This window comes from Pan troglodytes, chromosome 20 (genome assembly GCF_028858775.2).
Source record: "Pan troglodytes isolate AG18354 chromosome 20, NHGRI_mPanTro3-v2.0_pri, whole genome shotgun sequence".
In the NCBI taxonomy this organism is placed as follows: domain Eukaryota; kingdom Metazoa; phylum Chordata; class Mammalia; order Primates; family Hominidae; genus Pan; species Pan troglodytes.
In genome coordinates, this window is record NC_072418.2 from 57,420,954 (window position 1) to 57,441,458 (window position 20,505).

General features: G+C 46.5%; 1 protein-coding gene across 1 annotated transcript; it reads left to right on the plus strand.

Moving 5' to 3' along the window:
• The first annotated feature begins 961 nt into the window (after positions 1–961).
• LILRA3 (leukocyte immunoglobulin-like receptor, subfamily A (without TM domain), member 3) lies at positions 962–3,628 on the plus strand. Its single transcript, NM_001008981.1, is given in 7 exon segments — positions 962–1,044; positions 1,207–1,242; positions 1,432–1,719; positions 1,867–2,169; positions 2,403–2,615; positions 2,618–2,698; positions 2,951–3,628. Coding segments are annotated over 7 exon segments (1,380 nt in total). The 5' UTR covers positions 962–1,010; the 3' UTR covers positions 3,376–3,628.
• Positions 3,629–20,505: the final 16,877 nt, after the last annotated feature.

Here is a 20,505-nt window from a genome sequence, read left to right on the forward strand (position 1 = left end):
CACAACCACTGTGACCAGTGGGATTCATGACAACAATCTGCAAAGGAGGAAACTGAGGCTCAGAGATGGGACACTACAAACCAAGGTCACGCAGGCAGTGGATGATAACCAGTCATCAAATAAATATCAACTCCCTCCCTAACTCCTCAAATCAAAGCTCAAACATAAGTCATTGTTCCCAAAATGTTGACCAGGAATTGAGGTGCAGAGGGATGGCTAAGGACGCAAGGAGCACCGAGGAGGCAGGAAAGACTCAGAGGTTTGTTCCCGGGGGGAGGGAGTGGATGCTGTAGCAAAAACATTTAAAAAGGGGAAGTTAAGAGGGGACTATTTGGTTGAAAGAAAACCCACAATCCAGTGTCAAGAAAGAAGTCAACTTTTCTTCCCCTATTTCCCTGCATTTCTCCTCTGTGCTCACTGCCACACGCAGCTCAGCCTGGACGGCACAGCCAGATGCGAGATGCGTCTCTGCTGATCTGAGTCTGCCTGCAGCATGGACCTGGGTCTTCCCTGAAGCATCTCCAGGGCTGGAGGGACGACTGCCATGGTAAGGACCCCACAACACTGAGCTGATGGACGGCTGAAGGAGGGAGGGTGACCATGTGGGAGGCTGTGAGAAGGAAGGGGAAGCCTCCGTTACCCTCATCTGGAAGGGCAGACACAGGAAGCACCAGTTCTATTTGCTGCTATGTCCTGGCTCTCAGAGAGACGAGGAGAAACCAGACAGACAGTGGCTGGGGGTCAGGAAAGACCCCATTTCTGTCTGAAATGTCTGCAGAGGGCCCGGTGCCTGCCCCAACCTCAGCCCTAAAAAAATGAGAGTCAGGCTCCTGGGAGGGTAGTTCCGCTTCCTGTGTGGCTGCAGATGACAACACCCCATGCGAAGGACCCAGCCTCTGAGTGTCCACACAGGGTGGGAAGGAGAGGAGGCTATTTCTCTCTGTGTGTCTCTGTCCTGCCAGCACCGAAGGCTCATCCATCCGCAGAGCAGGGCAGTGGGAGGAGACGCCATGACCCCCATCCTCACCGTCCTGATCTGTCTCGGTGAGATTTGAGGAGGGAGGGGAGATTCTAACCTAGGAGGGACCTCACCCCACAGCCAAACTCTGGTCCCTAAGGAGACCCCAGGGGCTCACAAAGATCCCAGGGAGCGGAGGACCTGCCCAGACTCCAGGGGCAAATTCCTCATAGGGAACTATCTTCCAGGGCTGAGTCTGGGCCCCAGGACCCACGTGCAGGCAGGTGAGTCTGTCCCCAGCTGTCCCAGGTCCTGCCTCATCACTGCGGACAAGGGGCCACCCCCGTGCAGCTGGGGATGGGGAATAGCAGTTCTGGGCTGACTGATGGGGGCGTCTGGAGGGTCCTGCGGCTGAGAGCTGATATCTGTTGGGTGGGAAATGACTTAGAATCTGAACTCTGATTTCCTCCCAGGGACCCTCCCCAAGCCCACCCTCTGGGCTGAACCAGGCTCTGTGATCACCCAGGGGAGTCCTGTGACCCTCAGGTGTCAGGGGGGCCAGGAGACCCAGGAGTACCGTCTATATAGAGAAAAGAAAACAGCATCCTGGATTACACGGATCCCACAGGAGCTTGTGAAGAAGGGCCAGTTCCCCATCCCGTCCATCACCTGGGAACACGCAGGGCGGTATCGCTGTTACTATGGTAGCCACACTGCAGGCCGGTCAGAGAGCAGTGACCCCCTGGAGCTGGTGGTGACAGGTGAGCTGACACTCAGGGATCCCAGCCCCAGGCTCTGCCCTCAGGAAGGGGGTCGGCTCTCAGGGGCTTCTCCTTCTCACAACCCAGCCCTGGGGATGACGCGGGAGGTGGGAGTCCCATTTAACACGGTGCCTCCTTCTCTCCTAGGAGCCTACAGCAAACCCACCCTCTCAGCTCTGCCCAGCCCTGTGGTGACCTCAGGAGGGAATGTGACCCTCCAGTGTGGCTCACAGCTGGCATTTGATGGCTTCATTCTGTGTAAGGAAGGAGAAGATGAACACCCACAATGTCTGAACTCCCATTCCCATGCCCGTGGGTCATCCCGCGCCATCTTCTCCGTGGGCCCCGTGAGCCCGAGTCGCAGGTGGTCGTACAGGTGCTATGCTTATGACTCGAGCTCTCCCTATGTGTGGTCTCTACCCAGTGATCTCCTGGAGCTCCTGGTCCCAGGTGAGAAATTCACAGCATTGCCTGGAGTTCCCTGAGTCTCCCTGAGTCTCCAGGCAGGTGGGGAGCAGCTACGTCTCAGGGCAGCTCCAGGTGGGATGATGTTGGGGTGAGAGGGCTCAGGGCTCCTGGGGCCAGAGACACAGGAAGATCAGTGGTGAGGCCCCGGGGGAGAGGGAGGATTTGTGAGGAAGCCTGAGGATCGGCTCCTGGAAACCATGAGCACCTTTTCCCAGGTGTTTCTAAGAAGCCATCACTCTCAGTGCAGCCGGGTCCTGTCGTGGCCCCTGGGGAGAAGCTGACCCTCCAGTGTGGTTCTGATGTCGGCTATGACAGATTTGTTCTGTACAAGGAGGGGGAACGTGACTTCCTCCAGCTCCCTGGCCGGCAGCCCCAGGCTGGGCTCTCCCAGGCCAACTTCACCCTGGGCCCTGTGAGCCGCTCCTACGGGTCCAGTACAGATGCTCCGGTGCACACAACCTCTCGTCCGAGTGGTCGGCCACCAGCGACCCCCTGGACATCCTGATCACAAGTGAGGAGCCCAGCGGGTTCAGTCAGGGACCCAGGCTCTGCACAGGCCCTGCCGGGGGAGCCCAGGTGGTGATGGCCGGGATGAGGGGTGGGGGTCTCAAAGGAGGGAGAGACAGAGACAGGGGTGGGTGGGGACCGGGAGACTCAGGGAAAACAGAGGCAACCAGAGACTGAGGGTCCCAGAGATGGGCTTGGGAAGGTCTCAGCTCAGAACAAGGTGGGGCAGCCCCTCACCCATCCTTCTTCTCTCCAGGACAGATCCATGCCAGACCCTCCCTCTCGGTGCAGCCGGGCCCCACGGTGGCCTCAGGAGAGAATGTGACCCTGCTGTGTCAGTCACAGGGATGGATGCACACTTTCCTTCTGACCAAGGAGGAAGCAGCTGATGTCCCGCTGTGTCTAAGATCAAAGTACCAATCTCATAAGTACCAGGCTGAATTCCCTGTGGGTCCTGTGACCTCAACCCACGCGGGGACCTACAGGTGCTATGGCTCACTCAGCTCCAACCCCTACCTGCTGACTCACCCCAGTGACCCCCTGGAGCTGGTGGTCTCAGGTGGGGGCCTTGACCCTGTCCTCTCTGAGCTCAAAGGCTCAGCTCAGACCCTGCCCCCCAGGAGAGCTTTGGACACTAAGAAAAGAGGGGAGTTGGCCGGGCGTGGTGGCTCAAACCTGTAATCCCAGCACTTTGGGAGGCTGAGGCAGGCGGATCAGGAGGTCAGGAGATCGAGACCATCCTGGCTAACATGGTGAACCCTGTCTCCGCTAAAAAATGGAAAAAATTAGCTGGGCATGGTGGCGGGTGCCTGTAGTCCCAGGTACTCAGGAGGCTGAGGCAGGAGAATGGCGTGAACCCGGGAGGCGGAGCTTGCAGTGAGCCGACATCACGCCACTGCACTCAAGCCTGGGTGAGAAAGCGAGACTCCATCTCAAAAAACAAGGAAAAGAAAAGAAAAGAAAAGAGGGGAGTGAAGGGGGAGGGTCCGCAGGGGAGGGTTGAGCCCATGGGAGGGTGGAAATAGACAGGACCTCCCACCCCTGGGTCCCACCCTTGTATTCTCAGTAGGGTAAAGAGCAGGGAGGGCTGGGAGGAGATGGAGGTGAACCTCAGAGGAGATGAGATTAGACTGAGGGTGGAAGACAGAGGCCCCACCCACTCCCCTCCTGATGTCTCCACCTCAGAATCAGAGCCTCTGGGGATCCCAAACTCTAAGTCCTGACCCCATGGGTGACAAAAACCCAGTCACTCCCAGCTCAAGAGAAGTTTCTAGACTTGTCTCAATGCTACCTTCAATATTCAGGTTCTGATTTCCAGGGAAGCAGAGGGGAGAGTGGACAGTAAGGGTGTGGTCCACGTGGCTTTCTGGTGCTCCAGGGATGGGACAGATGTTCCCTCCGTGGTGTTCAGAGGGGAGGGAGGTGTCTGAGGTTCAGCATTGGTGAGTGGAGCAGCGGGGTCTTTCCCCCTCCACGAGCAGGATTCCCAGGAGACATCACCTCTGGTTGAGACTCTCCACTGTCTCATGTACAAAACAAAATATCTCCAATTTTCTACCGAAAGCAACACCTGGCACAGCTCTGCAGGACCCCACACCCCGACCTTGTCCTGCAGGACGTGTGATGAGTAGAGAGCAGAGGAGGGAGAACAGGTTGGGTCAGCAGGATTTGGGGTCCAGCCTGACTTGGACACATGGAAGATGCTGGGGCTGATGGAGGAGGAACAGAGGTGGGCGAGTTGGAAAGAGGACAGATGGACAGTCCCTTGGCAGCTCTCATTTCTCATTTCCAAGGGCCTCTGAGGATGAGCCCCTCACCCACACCTGTAGGGTCCCTGGGCCATCTCAAGACAGGAGAGGAGGCCTTGGTGGGATCTGACTGTGATGAGGGTGAAGTCCACCCCGAGTAGAAATGAGTGATACACAACACGTGCTGTGAATAATTCCCTAACTTGCCAGGGAGCAAGTGCACGGCCCCTCCTTAGTCTCAGGGGTGTCCTGAGCCTGAGCCCACCAGGTGAGCACAGGAGGGGCCGTGTGAGCGGCACCCACAGCTGGGGTGCTTCTCTCTAAAGGAGCACGTTTGGGGTGGACTCAACCCTCACCACAGTCAGATCCCCCCAAGGCTCTGTGCTCAGGGCACCCGGAGACTAAGGAGGTACCATGCACCTGCTCCCTGGACGAGTTAGGGAATTATTCACAGCGCGTCTCGTATGTCACTCACTTCTACTCTGTATTTTCTATACGCCTTTGTCCATTGTTGCTCTCTCCTTTCCTAAAACTTTTAAAGCAATACTTCAATATATAAATTTATATTTTTTATTTCAATTATATGAACCTATTATTTAAAAATATGTAATTCTACTTCGCCTTCATTGGGCCTTTATTTAATTTATACATTCAATGTAGACATCCATTTTTCATTAACCTCAAGTCTTCCTCCCGTACATATTAAAAATTGAGGTTTCCTTAATGAACTTCAGAAGTGTTTGGATGTTTTAAAGCACAATGGCCCGAGGGAAACTGACCGGGCAGCTCCCTGTGGCATGGGAAACCCGGGGGAGGTCAGCGGGGGCTACAGTGCAGCTCAGCCCTGGGCCTGGGGGGTTCATGCCAAATCTTGTCCAATCACTGGATGATTCTAACATCTAACTAAAAGTCTTTTATATGAAAAAAGTGCTTTAAATTGTTAATTTAGATTTAAATTAGAAGGGGGCAATTTGGTAGTGGGTTAATATGAAATACAATGAATACACCTAAACCAGTAACTTTCTGATGGGTACTTATCTCTTGTTTTAAAAAATGTAAAGGAATCAAATACTTCACCTATAAATTATTAAAGGTGTTGAATAATTCTTTAAATTAGAATGAATATAATTAAAAAAAATTTTTTTTGAGGTGAAGTTTTTCTCTTGTTGCCCAGTCTGGAGTGCAGTGGTGCGATCTCGGCTCACTACAACCTCTGTCTTCTGGTTTCAAGCAATTCTCCTGCCTCAGCCTCCCGAGTAACTGGGATTACAGGCATCCGCCACCGCACCTAGCTAATTTTTGTATTTTTAATAGAGACGGGGTTTCACCATGTCGGTCAGGCTGGTCTTGAACTCCTGACCTTGTGATCCGCCCATCTCAGCCTCCCAAAACGCTGGGATTATAGGCGTGAGCCACTGTGCCTGGCCTGAATATAATTTTGTAAATGTCTACCCAGGACACCCACCTCTCCTTGACAGGGAGGTTATATAAGTTATACATAACCTTATATAGAATTTGTTATATAAGTTACCTCTGAATATGTCTCTTCTCCTCTGTTTTGATTCTCAGGAGCAGCTGAGACCCTCAGCCCACCACAAAACAAGTCCGACTCCAAGGCTGGTGAGTGAGGAGATGCTTGCCGTGATGACTCTGGGCACAGAGGGTCAGGTCCTGTCAAGGGGAGCTGGGTGTCATTTTAAAAAATTACATTCATTCTAATTTAAAGAATTCTTCAACACCTTTAATGATTTATAAGTGAAGTATTTCATTCCTTTACATTTTTAAAATAAGAGATAACTATCCATGAGAAAGCTACTGCTTTGAGTATATTCATTGTATTTCATGCTAACTCACTACTAAATTGCTCTGTTCTAACTGCTTTTCAATGAATCTCCTCTAATTTACTAATACAATTTCTATAAACCATAAGAAAATGGGAAATTTTACCTCATTATTTCTAAATTATGTGCCAATATTTCTCACTTTAAATGTCAATATGTATGTAACTACATCTTAAATAAATATCTGAAGTTTTACAAATATACATATTTATGTGTGGTTAAGTAAGATACATTTGAATATGTGTGTAAGTATATCCAAATTCATTTGATGTATATTCATGCATATGCTTAATATATTTGATGTGGTAGGTGTTTACATGTTTGTTCCTGGTCTAGATTCACCTAGATTCACGCTTCATAAAAACACATACTGATTTATGAACCTTGAGTGACACCTCCACTTAGCATATATATATATTTGCATGTGTGTGTGAATGTGGGCAACTGTATCGCATTCTAGGTGTTACTGCCTATATGAGGAATTAGTTAACTAGAGATTAAATGGAAGATGAAACCCCAGGTGAACTGGCTGAGGCTGTGTGAAGAAGAAGCACCCCCAGACTTTCACCCCTTTGTGCTTCTGACACTGGGGAGCCCCTGCAGACCAACCTCTCATGCATGGAGCCTGGGTCCTCAGCTGGTGGATAAGTGAAACTCTCATCTCTGGGGGAATTGGCTCATGTGCTCCTGTGTCCCTGGCTGCACAGACAGTGCACAGGACTCAGTGACTTCTGTATTCCCTTGCAGATCCTGAGCTCCCAGAGAGCAGGAAAACACCCTCCCCAAATGCCTCAGGAGCAACATTCGAATTTCTAGAATGCAAGAAATCTGAAATAATTCAATAAGGAGACTGGAGGGAACCCTGCTACACAGGAAGGGTTTATTGAGGAACTCCCTAGAACTCATGTCAGAAGACATAGGGGAAGATAAGAATGCAGAGCCCAGGGGAGAGGCTGGCTCAGGGCTCTTCCCCTCTGTTTTTATTCTCAGGAGCAGCTAACACCCTCAGCCCATCACAAAACAAGACTGGTGAGTGAGGAGATGCTCTCGTTTATGGTGCTGGGCACAAGGGTTGGGTCCTGTCAAGGGTAAGAAGGTGCTCTGGGTGGACATCCAGATGTCCTGGGTGAAGTTGATCTGCCCTGACCTCTGTGACCTCTTTGCCCACCATCCCTAGCCTCACACCCCCAGGATTACACAGTGGAGAATCTCATCCGCATGGGCATAGCTGGCTTGGTCCTGGTGGTCCTTGGGATTCTGCTATTTGAGGCTCAGCACAGCCAGAGAAGCCTCTGAGATGCAGCCGGGAGGTGAACAGCAGACAGAAGAATGTACCCTTCAGAGTGGTGGAGCCTCGGGAACAGATCTGATGACGCCAAGAGGTTCCGGGAGACAATTTAGGGCCGATGCTATCTGGACTGTCTGCCAATCATTTTTAGAGGGAGGAATCAGTGTTGGATTGCAGAGACATTTTCTGGAGTGATCTATGGAGGACCATTAACATGTGATACCTTTCCTCTCTATTAATGTTGACTTCCCTTGGTTGGATCCTCTTCTTTCCCCACCCCCAGACAGACATGAGGCTACATCCCACATGGCAGCGTTGGGTCCACACCTCTGCACATCTGTGTGCTCTGGTCCATGGTGTGTAACACAGTCTTCTTTATTCCTCATTGCCACACTCCCTGGTGTGCTTTATTGAGCCTCCATCTCTTCGATTCAGAGTTCCAAACGTGCTTCAGTAACTAAATCAATGGGAGAGTATCGGATTTCAACCAGGAAAAGATAAATCCACCCTGATGCCCTGACACCCTCTCTGAACCCTACGAGCCCTTCCCTCCTTCTCACATGCTACCTGTGCAGCTTCTCCTTAGATCATTGTGTAACCATCACTGCCATCCTGTTCCACACATGGCCATCTCCCTACACCCATTCAGCAGCCACTCCCCATTCCCTCTTCCCTCCAGCACCTGCTAACCACAAGTGTGCTTTCTGTCTCTACGGATTTGCCTATTCTGTCTGAAAACATTTCAATCTCCTTTGACCTGTGAGCTCCTCACTTCGAGACTTCCTGCCTTTCCAGGCAGAACCAAAGTACACCACGTCAAAAGCAATGATAGGCATTTGCAGTGTGTTGGTGATCCACGAAAGGAAAATCATGGAAGTAGGATAGAAATCCAGCTGCAGACAAGACCTCAGGTCGATGAATCTTGACAAGCAGTTGAGCTGTTTTTTTCTACTCACCTAGGACAGTCAGACAGAAGTATGCAAAATGACTGGGGCTGATTCTTTTCTGAATTGTCCCAAACAGCAAGAGGACTTGAGTCCTAGCATTAAAGAGTTCAACATGTCTAGGTCCAAGACCACTGTTGTGTTTGAAGGATGTAAAACCCTGCTGCATAGGATGGAATATTTGGAGGGAGGATCCTGAAAAACATGAGGGATCAAATAGTCCTCAACTTTCTAGGACAAAGGGAGCAGCTATTTGACATCTACCCTCCAGAATAAAGAAATCTTATCATTCACCATCTACCCTCTAGAATAAAGAAATCTTATCATTCACCATCTACCCTCTAGAATAAAGAAATCTTATCATTCACCATCTACCCTGTAGAATAAAGAAATCTTATCATTCACCGTCTACCCTCTAGAGTAAACAAATCTTATCATTCACCATCTACCCTCTAGAATAAAGAAATCTTATCATTCGCCATCTACCCTCTAGAATAAAGAAATCTTATCATTCACCATCTACCCTCTAGGGTAAACAAATCTTATCATTCACCATCTACCCTCTAGAATAGAGAAATCTTATCATTCATCATCTACCCTCTAGAATAAAGAAATGTTATCATTTGCCATCTACCCTCTAGAATAAAGAAATCTTATTAAGGACATTTTCAAAGCCTTAACAGAATATGAATGATTACAATATTATGTTTTACCTATACAGCATCTTCCAAGTTCTAGTTTGGTTGTGCCAGGCCAAACATTTGAGCCAGATTTTGGCAAGATCAAGCAGGAGACTCTGGCATCTGTCGCTGATTACCTTCCCACCATACCTGGCCACCAGCCTTTCCCATGGACCCCACGTGTGTCTCCAGACTCTCGGGTATGAATCCTGTGAACACACTGACCTCTGCTTTCTACATGACTGACAAGCACTATGAAATTTGCATAAATATGAATAGAAAATATACTGTCCCCACATCCCCTAAAATAAAACTGAGTCCTCACCCATGGGCTTTTGCTGGATTATACTAAGAAAAGGCAGGTCTTACAACACACGTTCCATAGACTCACATCTCAGAGAAGATTCCTTCCACAGGCTCAGGGTCCTGAACACACTGCTCCACTCTCAGGGCTCGGAGACACTCTGCATGTGGGTCTTCACCCCATCCGGGAGCCCTAATTCCTTCTTCCTCCGTTTTTCATACAGTGATTTTTCCCAGTACTGCTGTCTACTTTCCTCTGCCAGAAATTCCTTGCTGGATCCATGGCAATCTCCTCAGGGCTCCTATTTCATAAAAGGGAAATGGAATTCTTCATATGCCTTAAAAAGTAAAATAATTATCCAAACAATATAAAATACAAACACCCATCTAGCAAAATATTTCTTAGTACATCATGAATTCAAATATATATCGTACAAAATGACTGAGGATTTTATTAATTTTGAGCAATATTGAGGTTTTCTCATAATATCTTTTTATTGTTAACTGCAAACTAAATAACAATCATGTCTGGGAATAAAATGTATAAGATAGTTATTTAGAAAAATTTGGAGATTTTTCCTTCCTTGTCCAGTAAATACTTAACATTTTATGTGCAATGTATGTCATAAATATGGGCATTCCCCCCTTTGAGGTATGTGTTCATTAATATACACACATATATATACTCACAGACACGTATATACTGTACAGTGGCATCTACACATACTATATATCCACACATAATGTATTTGTATGCAATATGTAAATATATACACACATAACACCTAGAGTAAGTGTATATATACAATATATCAGAATATATATGTGAATTCTTTTTCCATACAAACTGTGTAACATTTCTTCACACATCTACACACATATATACCGTGTGTGTATACATATAGTGCTTATGTACATAATAGGTAAATATATACACAAATTAACATATATATGTATACATACATAGAATTCGTTTTTCTATATACAAACCCTATAACATATGTAACTAGAGAGTTTTACCATATGTATGTAATTCAGATTGAACATTAAGTTGTACACTCATTCATTTTTTTCTTAACCTCTCAGTTCTTGATAAATATTTCTTTGAATCACCAAATATATACAAATTTATGTTGTATATATTTCAATAACCCATGGTTAGATGAATGAAAGTTTACAATTATTTTATCATTTTTTATACCATCTCTCTTTTTATTTATTTTTTTAACACAGATGAGTCTCACTATGTTGCCCAGGCTGGTCTTGAACTCCTGGGCTCAAGTGATCTTCCCACCTCAGTCTCCCAAAGTGCTGGATTACAGGTGTGAGCCACCGTACCCAGCACTTAATACCTTCATTAAAACATAAAACTTCACTTTTTTCAAAAAAGTTTTGTATTATGTTACATTTTGTGGAATATTAATATTTCCAATAGATAATTTTAACAGCATATCTTTCTTCCCTTACTGATTTTAAATTATGATTTTATATTAGATGATACTACTCTGTCTCATGCCTAATGTGTTATTGGGGGTGTTGGGCTATTTAACTCATCCTGAGTAGGGGAATCACTCTTTAACATACGGGGTAAAAAATGAATAATTTAGAATAATTTAATGAATTTAGTTAAGTATTCAATTATATATTTTTGAATGAAGATTCATTTATCCTTGTCCTTTAGAAAAGACATGTACTCGTATATGTGTGTGTAGTTACATTCATGTGTGTGTGTGTGCATGCAATTTTCAAATACTTGCCTGTTTCCCACTTTTCATCACCGGCATCTCACATACTACATTTTGGATTCATTGATCTATCTGGATAACATCATTTAAAATTGCTTTCACTGGGTATGAAAATGGTAATATCTAGTAACTTGCGGCTCAGATAATGCTTTATTTTTCCTCCCACTCTCTCTATCAAAATAGATGAAAACATTTCTATATTAATTAAAGGGTAAGATATAACACCTGGAAGAGAAAGCACATCTGATGATTGAGGGATCCACCCTCCAATCCCTCGTCAGCCCTCATGCAGGGGAAGCCCAACCTAATGGGCTTCACAGGTCCGTCTTGCTCTGAGCCTTCTTCTGCTTAGGAATTGGTCCCCTGCTGACCCCTTTAACTTTTAGGTATTAACCTGAGTAAGCATAGAATTCCTCACTTGCTGTTAATCCCTTGAGAGTACTTTTTCAACATTTCCTTGACTTTCTTTTTTCTGTTGGGAAGTCCGATCCCAATGATCATGCTATTCTACTGACATGTTGAGTTGAAAATCACAGGACGCAAAAATGTGTTTTAAACTATACAATTTACGCTAGACAATTTCAGTCTAGCATATATACTTTTTAATCTACTTCTGGTATTTTTCAATTTATCATGATAGGTCAAGATTTACATTTCATGTTTAAAGGTATGCATCTTAGCACTTAATTAGTCTTTCCTCGTCTCTGTCAAATGTTCAACTCTTTAATTCATGAGCTGTTGCCAGACATCATTCTCCCTTCTTTCCTTCTGACACGTACAATACATATGAGGTTCTCCCTCCTCACAATATTCCCCCAAATATGGTGAATTTTCACTTTTGGTGTCTCCATAGTGCATTCTGGAAAATTCTCCCAATTTTGTTTTCCAATTTAATAAATGTCTCTTTAGCTGTATCTTGACCTTGATAGAATAAATATTTTGAATGTGCTTCTTCAACTGAATTTTTGCCTCTAGGATTTCTAACTCATTTCTCTGATGCTCATTTTTTGCCAGTATAATCCATATTCTTGTCTCAAAAATTTAATTTCCTCTTGTATTTTTTTCAGATGTTTAAACATGTTTAATTGAAAAACGGTCTCATGCGTTCCTAGTATTCTATTTCTTTGCACATAATAATCCTTATCAACAAATGTGTAGACTGATGATCATAGCACTTTTTATCATTAGAAGGATGGCTCTTGGTTGTCTATTTTTGTTGGACACTCACCTCCTACACTCCTGAGCTACCATGGAGGGATCCTCTCAAGGCTGTTTTTAGTAATCCAGGACTGAAAATGGGGGACTGTTCCAGCTACTGATGACACGTGGCATTCATTTCCCAAACATAGCGTCTGCTCAGGTTGCTCCCAGAAGGAAAAAAATGCATGTGAAATTCACACTCATGGCCGGGCACGGTGGCTCATGCTTGTAATCTCAGCACTTTGGGAAGTCGAAGTGGGCAGATCACTTGAGGCCAGGAGTTCGAGACCAGCCTGGCCAACATGACAAAACCCCATCTCTACTAAAAATGCAAAAAAATTAGCCAGGCCTGGTAGTGGGCACCTGTAATCGCAGCTACTCGGAAGGCTGAAGCAGGAGAATCACTTGATCAGGAGAATCAGGCAGGAGAATCACTTGGGAGGTGGAGGTTACAGTGAGTGGAGATCATGCCACCACACTCTAGCCTGGGCAACAAGAGCAAAACTCCATCTCAAAAAAAAGAGAAACTCATACCCACACATGATACAGATGCCCACATGTAAAAACTCTGCAGTGAATGAATTTGTTTCACACACACCCAGGGGAGTTGGCTCAGTGGTGGCTATGGGCCTGGGTCAGTAAACAGACATATTCCATCACAGCTTTCAGCCTTGCCCAGAGCCCTGGCCCTTCTCTGCTGTGAGGACCCAGGGCCCCTTTTCTGTTCTGCACAGAAATGGAAACTTCCTCCCTAATGACCCCTAATGGCACCAGGCACAGATGCCCTCTCTGTTTCATGTGTATCCTTCTCCTTCTGATGAACTTTCATTTCCCATTTTCTGGACATGACTGTGATAACCGGGGTGTTGATGAAATATTATGAGAAGCATCTCTCAAGGTCAGGAACAAAGGGGCTCTCCTTAGTGGAAACATCAATCTCAGGCCTTGATGGTGGGTGCCAACATCCCTTCATGCCCCCACCCCTCCTGTCTTCACCTGCTCTGGAAATTACCCATGGCTGAGCCCCCTGCAGCCCCCAGGCTCCAATGACCCAGCTCCCCTGTGATAAATGGGGTTCATGACAGGCTCCAAATGAGGAAACCAAGGCTCAGAGATGGGAGGTTACTGCCCAAGGTCACACAGGCAGGGGGTGACACATGAATATTTAAATAAAGACAAGATTTCCCTCAAAGCAGAGTGCTAACCCCACGTATTGTCCCAGAACCTTGAACTCAGGAGCACAGGATGGGAACAGGAGTGTTTGAAAGAAGACGGGGGCACCAAGAAGGCAGAGTCAGGTCAATATTGTTTCCAGGGAGATGGGGGCGGATGCTGTTGCGATGAGTGAATGAGAAGTTCGTGAAGGGAACGTTTTTGCATGAAGAAAACCCACACTCCAGTTCTGGGAAAAGAGTCATGATTCCTTCCCTTGTCTCCGTGTATTTCCCCTTTCTGTTCATCGCCACAATAAAGCTCAACTGGAACTGCACAACAAGATGAGAGATGAGTCTCTGCTGATGTGAGTCTGCCCTGCAGCCTGAATTTGCATCTTCCCTGAAGCTTCCCCAGGACTGGTGAGAAGACTGGCCATGGTAGGTTCCCCACAAGGGTGTGTTTATGGGTGAGCTGAAGGAGAGAGTGAAACCCCATGAGGAGGCTCTGAGAGGAAGGAAGAACCCTCCGTTGCCTTCACCTGGAAGGGACCAACTCAGGAAGGCACCACGTCCATTTGCAGCCACGTCCTGGCCCTTAATGAGAAGAGGACAGGACAGGCAGACAGTGAAAGGAGATGGGGAGAGACCCCATGTGTGTCTGAAATATCAACAGAAAGCCTGGTACCTGTCTCAGGCCAAGCCCTAGGAAAACAAGAGCCAGGCTCGTGGTGGGGTCCGGGACAGTACACTACCCATGGAAATGCTGGTGGGAAAATCCTGTAAGGGAGAGAATCCTTCCTTTGTGTGTGTGTTCTGTGGACACCATGGTCTTATTCACCCACACAGCCGGGGCCAGTAGGAGGAAACATCATGACTCTCACCCACATGGCCATGGTCCACTTCACTGAGATTTGACAAGGGGAATGGGAGATTCTAGCATGAGAGGGACCCTGCCCCACAGGTAGGCCCTGGTCCAGTAGGAGACCCCAGGGGATTAGGGAAGATCTCAGGAAGGAGAGGACCTACCCAGGCTTCAGGGGCAAATCTCTCACCGGGAACTCTCTTCCAGGGCTGAGTCTGGGCCTCAGGACCTGCGTGCAGGCAGGTGAGTCTGTCCCCAGCTGTCCCAGCTGGGGCTGGAGAACAGCAACTCTGGGCTGACTGAGAGGGATCATGGGGGGATCTTGGGCTGAAAGCTGGGATCTGAGGGGTAGTAAATGATATAGGACCCAGTTTCTGATTTCCTTCCAGGGACCCTCCCCAAACCCACGTTCAGGGCTGAACCAGACTCTGTAATAACCTAGGGGAGGCCTGCGGCCCTCTGGTGTCAGGAGACCCTAGAGGCTCAGGAGTATGGTCTGGATAAAGAGGAAAGCCCAGTGTTCAGGAGCACACAGAGCTCGCCAAAGCCCAGGACAGGGTGAGTCCTCCGTCTCACTCAGGACAAAGCACCATGCAGGGCAATATTGCTGTGAGTATTTCAGTCCTGCTGGCAGGTGAGCACTCAGAGACCCCCTGCAGCTGGTGGTAACAGTGAAGGGACACTCAGGGGCCCCAGCCCCAGGCTCTGCCCTCAGGAAGGGGGTCTGCTCTTCGTGACATCTTACCTCTCAGAGCCCAGGCCTAGGGGATGATGTGGGAGGCGTGAGCCCCATTTAACACGGTGCCTCCTTCTCTCCTAGAATTCCACTAATAAAGGTCCTATTTGACAGTTCCAACATTGGAAATAAGAGTTCCATCTTTGGCCAGGCACAGTGGCTCACACCTGTAGTCCCAGTACTTTGGGAGGCTGAGGCAGGCAGATCACTTGAGGTCAGAAGTTCAAAAGCAGCCTGGCCAACATGACAATAACCCGTCTCTACTGAAAATACAAAAATTAGCCCGGCGTGTGGTGTGCGCCTGTAATTCCAGCTACTGGGGAGGGTTCGCTTGAACCCACTTAGCACCTGGAAAGCCAGAGCACGGACTAGGCTGACCCAGCCCGCACCTGCCTCTGCCCATACCCCCACCCTGGTAGGTTAACACAAAGGACAAAGACTTTTGGGAGCTCAATGGCCTCGCCCTTTGCCTGAGACACCGGACAGCCTCCCTTGAGTAACATAAGGAAGGCAAAAAGCCCATGAAGACCAACACAGCAAAATTCATAATTGCGAAGATGTGGAGCGCTTTTGCAACCACTGCCTCCGGGCTGGAGGCCGACTGACACCGTGCAGGACAGCATCCGCAGGCTCAATAACACAGCACCCAGGAAGGAGAACACGTGTGCATGTCCTCAGCTATCACCATTGCCAGCAACCCCCTGGATAACCAAGAGGTCCTGAGTCTGTTCACATGGCCGGTTCATTACCAAAGCTGGTGTTTGAGAAAGCCAAAACCCCAAGGCTATTTATAACCGAGGAAATCTCACATAGTGTATCTCACTCTTGCAAACTTCACCAGCCCGCCCCACTCCCTCGCCCCACCTCAGTGTCCCCGAGCCACTTTGCTTGCACTCGCTCGCCCACAGCCACTGCTGCCAGGGCTTTGCCAGCATTATGTGCTCCTGGGCGGACCTTCTCTCCCCTCCCCAACGGCATGTGTGTGCACATGCACCTCGCTGTGCCACAGCTGCCGGTGTGAGTTCACCCACTCACCCAATGACCCCCGAGCACTGGGACTGCTGTCAGAGCATTCGTAGGTACAGAGATTGCCTGTCCAGTACCCACCTGCCCTCCACCCTCCCGGCGCCAACACTACCACTGGTGTGATCACACACAGGGAGACCAGCGGATCCACCCCCACCGCAAGCAGCAGCTGCCGCCAGCGTGGAAGTGCACACAGAGGGTGCACGCAGTCCCGTGAAGCCGGAGCCCCACCACCGTGCTAAAACCACTACCGGTGCAAATGCGCACACGAACGCCAGTGGGGCTCCCGCCCACCCTACCCAGTCTTGCTGACACCACTGCATTGAACACCCACATGGAGGCCAGCACCCCTGCACCCACTAGCATCCCACTGCAGCCAACAAATGTGTACGTCCCAGAGGAAAAGACATTGTTACATCAGAAACACACTTGCATACAAATGTTGATTGCAGCAAAATTCATAATTGCAAAGATGTGGAATCGACGTAAGTGTCCATCAGCTGATGAGTGAATGTGGCACATATACACAAGAAAACACTATTCAGCCATTGAACAAAATGAAATAATGTCTTTTGCAGCAACTTGGATGAAGCTGGGGGCCATGACACTAAGTGAACTAACTCAGCAATGGAAAACCAAATACCATATGCTCTCACTTATAAGTGGGAGCCAAGTTATGGGTAATCAAAGACTTGTAAAGGGGTGTAATGAACACTGGAGACCCAGAAGGGAGAAAGGGAGTGGAGAGTGAGTAATGAAATACTATGTACCAAGTACAATGTACACTACTTGGGTGATGGGTGTAGTAAAATCTCAGGCTTCACCACTATACAATTCATTCATACAACTAGAAACCACTCATACCCCAAAAGCTATTGAAATAAAATACATTTTTTTAAAAAAACTATAATACAAGGCTACAGTAACCAAAACATTATGGCACTGGTACAAAAACAGACACATAGACCAATGAAACAGAATAAAGCCACACACCTACAATCATCATCTCATATTTAACAAAGCCAACAAAAATAGGCAATGGGGAAAAGACTCCCTATTCAAAAAAAAAAATCCTGTGATGACTGGCTAGCCATATGCAAAAGAATGAAACTGGACAGACCCCTACATATCACCATATACAAAAATTAAATCAAGACAGATTAAATACTTTAATGCAAGATTTCAACCTATAAGAATCCTAGAAGAAAACATGGTGAAACCCTGTCTCTAATAAAAATACAAAAAAGAAAAAAAAGTAGCCTGGCACGGTGACAGGTGCCTGTAATCCCAGCTACTTGGGAAGCTGAGGCAGAAGAATCGCTTGAACCTGGTGGGGAAAGGTTGCAGTGAGCCGAGATCGCACCACTGCACTCCAGCCTCAGCAGCAGAGCCAGACTCCAACTCAAAGAAAAAAAAAATAGGAAACATCTTCCTTAATACAGGCATTGGCAAAGTGTTTACAGCTAAGTCCTCAAAAGCAATTAAACGAAAACAAAAATTGATGAGTGGGACCTAATAAACCTACAGATCCAGCAAAGGTCTAATATTCAGAATCTGTAAGCAACTTACACAAATCAACAAGCACAAAACAAACAGCCCCATTAAAAAGTGGGCAAAGGATGTGAACAGACACTTTTCTAAAGAAGACACACATATGTCCAAGAAGCATATCAAAAAATCTTCAATATGACTAATCCTTAGGGATATGTAAATTAAAACTACAATGAGATACCCACACCACTCAGAATAGTTATTATTAAAAAGTCAAAAAATAACAGATGCTGGTAAGGCTGCAAAGAAAATGGAACAAGTGTTGGTGAGAACGTAAATTAGTTCATCCATTGTGGACAGCGGTTGGGAGATTTCTCAAAGAACTAAGAGTTGAACTACCATTAGGCCTAGCAAACCCATTGGTAGGTATATGCCCAAAGGAAACTAAATTATTCCACCAAAAAGGCAGATGCACCTATATGTTTATTGCAGCACCATTCCCAATAACAAAGATGTGGAATAAACCCAGGTGTTCATCCAACAATGGATTGGATATATGGACCATAGAATGCTACACAGCAATCAAAATGGAAATCATGTCCTTTGCAGCAGCATGGATGGAGCTAGAGGTCATTAGCCTAAGTGATGCAACGTGGAAACAGAAAGCCAAACATAGCACATTCTCGTAAACAGGAGCTAAACACTGGGCACATGTGGACATAGATAAGTGTCTGTTCATGTCCTTTGCACACTTTTTAATGGGGCTCTTTCTTTGTTGCTTGCTGATTTGTGTAAGTTGCTTCTAGATTCTGAATATTAGGCCTTCACTGGATCTGTAGGTTAATGAGGTCCCACTCATCAGTTGTTGTTTTTGTTTAATTGCGTTCAAGGACTTAGCTGTAAACACTTTGTCAGTGCCTATAACAACAGGATGTTTCCTGTGATTTTTTTTTTCTTTGAGACAGAGTCTGGCCCTGGCACCGGAGACACTTACAGTGGGGAGAGAGGGAGGAGGGCAAGGGCTGAAAAAGTGCCTGTTGGGCGCTATGCTCACTACCTGGGTCTACGGATTTATTCGTTCTCCAAACCTCAGCATCACGCAATATACCTTTCTAGCAAACTTGTGTTATGTGCCCCCGCATTCTAAAATAAAAGTTGAAAACAATAATAATAATAATATGGAACTAAAAATTAATAGGCATGCATCTTAGCAATATAAACTCAAGTACAAAATGGAAGAGGCCCACGTTTTAGAGATTTTGAAATTTAAAACACCTATAAATGTGATTGTATATATAGGCATGTAGGGACAACTGGGCTTCAACTGTAAGAACTATAGGTGGAAAGTGGAGACTCTTTACTGGCCTGAGAGCAAGGAGACAGCCCTGAGTCTTGGTGTCTGACGAGAAGAAGTATGTGTTTCTGTTCCATTCTTGGTCAGAAAAAGGTGTTATAAAGAAGAATCTTGGTTCCCTGTCTCTTTTCTCATGCCAGATACTTCTAATAGTAACTATACGTGTGTATATATGTGTATATATATATTTGTCTTTATAAAAGCTCACATCTCCCAAGTATCACACAAAACCCTTTTTGTCTTTTTTTCTACACCCCATGGAGAAGTACAAACAGGATGTGATACTCTAATATCACTCAGTTTTCTAAAATAAGTAGGTTGCAATTTCCCATGAAGTGAAACTATTCCTAGTTCACATTGAGAAAGTACCAGATTCAGTTTCTCATAGGACCAACAATTGTCTGGACCAAGGGAAATTACAAATGGTCTGGTCTTACATTTTTCTCCAGCTACCTGTGATGATCTCTAAGAGTTTGTGGTTGCAGATAAAAAAGTATATCACTCAAGGCAGGGTGCAGTGGCTCACGCCTGTAATCCCAGCACTTTGGGAGGCAGAGGCCAGCAGATTATATGAAGTCTGGAGTTTGAGTCCAGCCTGGCCAACATGATGAAACCCCGTTTCTACTAAAAATACAAAAATTAGCTGGGCATGGTGGCAAGCACCTGTAATCCCAGCTACTCGGGAGGCTGAGGCAGGAGAATCGCTTGAACCTGGGAGGTAGGAGGTCGCAGTGAGCCGAGACTGCCCTACTGCACTCCCAGCCTGGGCGACAGTGTTAGACTCTGTCTCAAAAAAAAAAAAAAAAGTGTATCACTCAAACTGACACCTTCATGGATCTTAGAACCTTGATCACGTTCCCATGAGAATTCCATTCATTCCATTCAAGAAGATCTAACTTTCCTAAATATCTATGCATCCAACACAGCAGCACCCAGATTCATAAAAGAAATTTGTAAAGACCTTCAAAGAGACTTAGACTCCCACACAATAATAGTGGGAGACTTTAATACCCCACTTACAATAGGACACAGATCATCAAGACAGAAAATTGACTAAGATAATCAGGACCTGAACTCAGCTCGATAGATATCTACAGAACTCTCCACACCCCCAAACCAGAATTTACATTCATCTCATCACCACATGGCACATGCTTTAAATTCAATCACATAATTGGAAACAAAACACTCCTCAGCAAATTCAGTTTGTGACAACTGAAATCGGCACAAACCACTCTCTGACCACAGCATAATCAAATTAGAAATCGAGACTAAGAAACTCACTTAAAATCATACAATTACATGGAAATTAAACAACCTGCTCCGGAATGACATCAGGGTAAATAATGAAATTAAGGCAGAAATTAAGAAGTTATTACAAACTAATGAGAGCAAAGATACAACATGCCGGAATCTCCGGGACACAGCTAAGGGGGTAT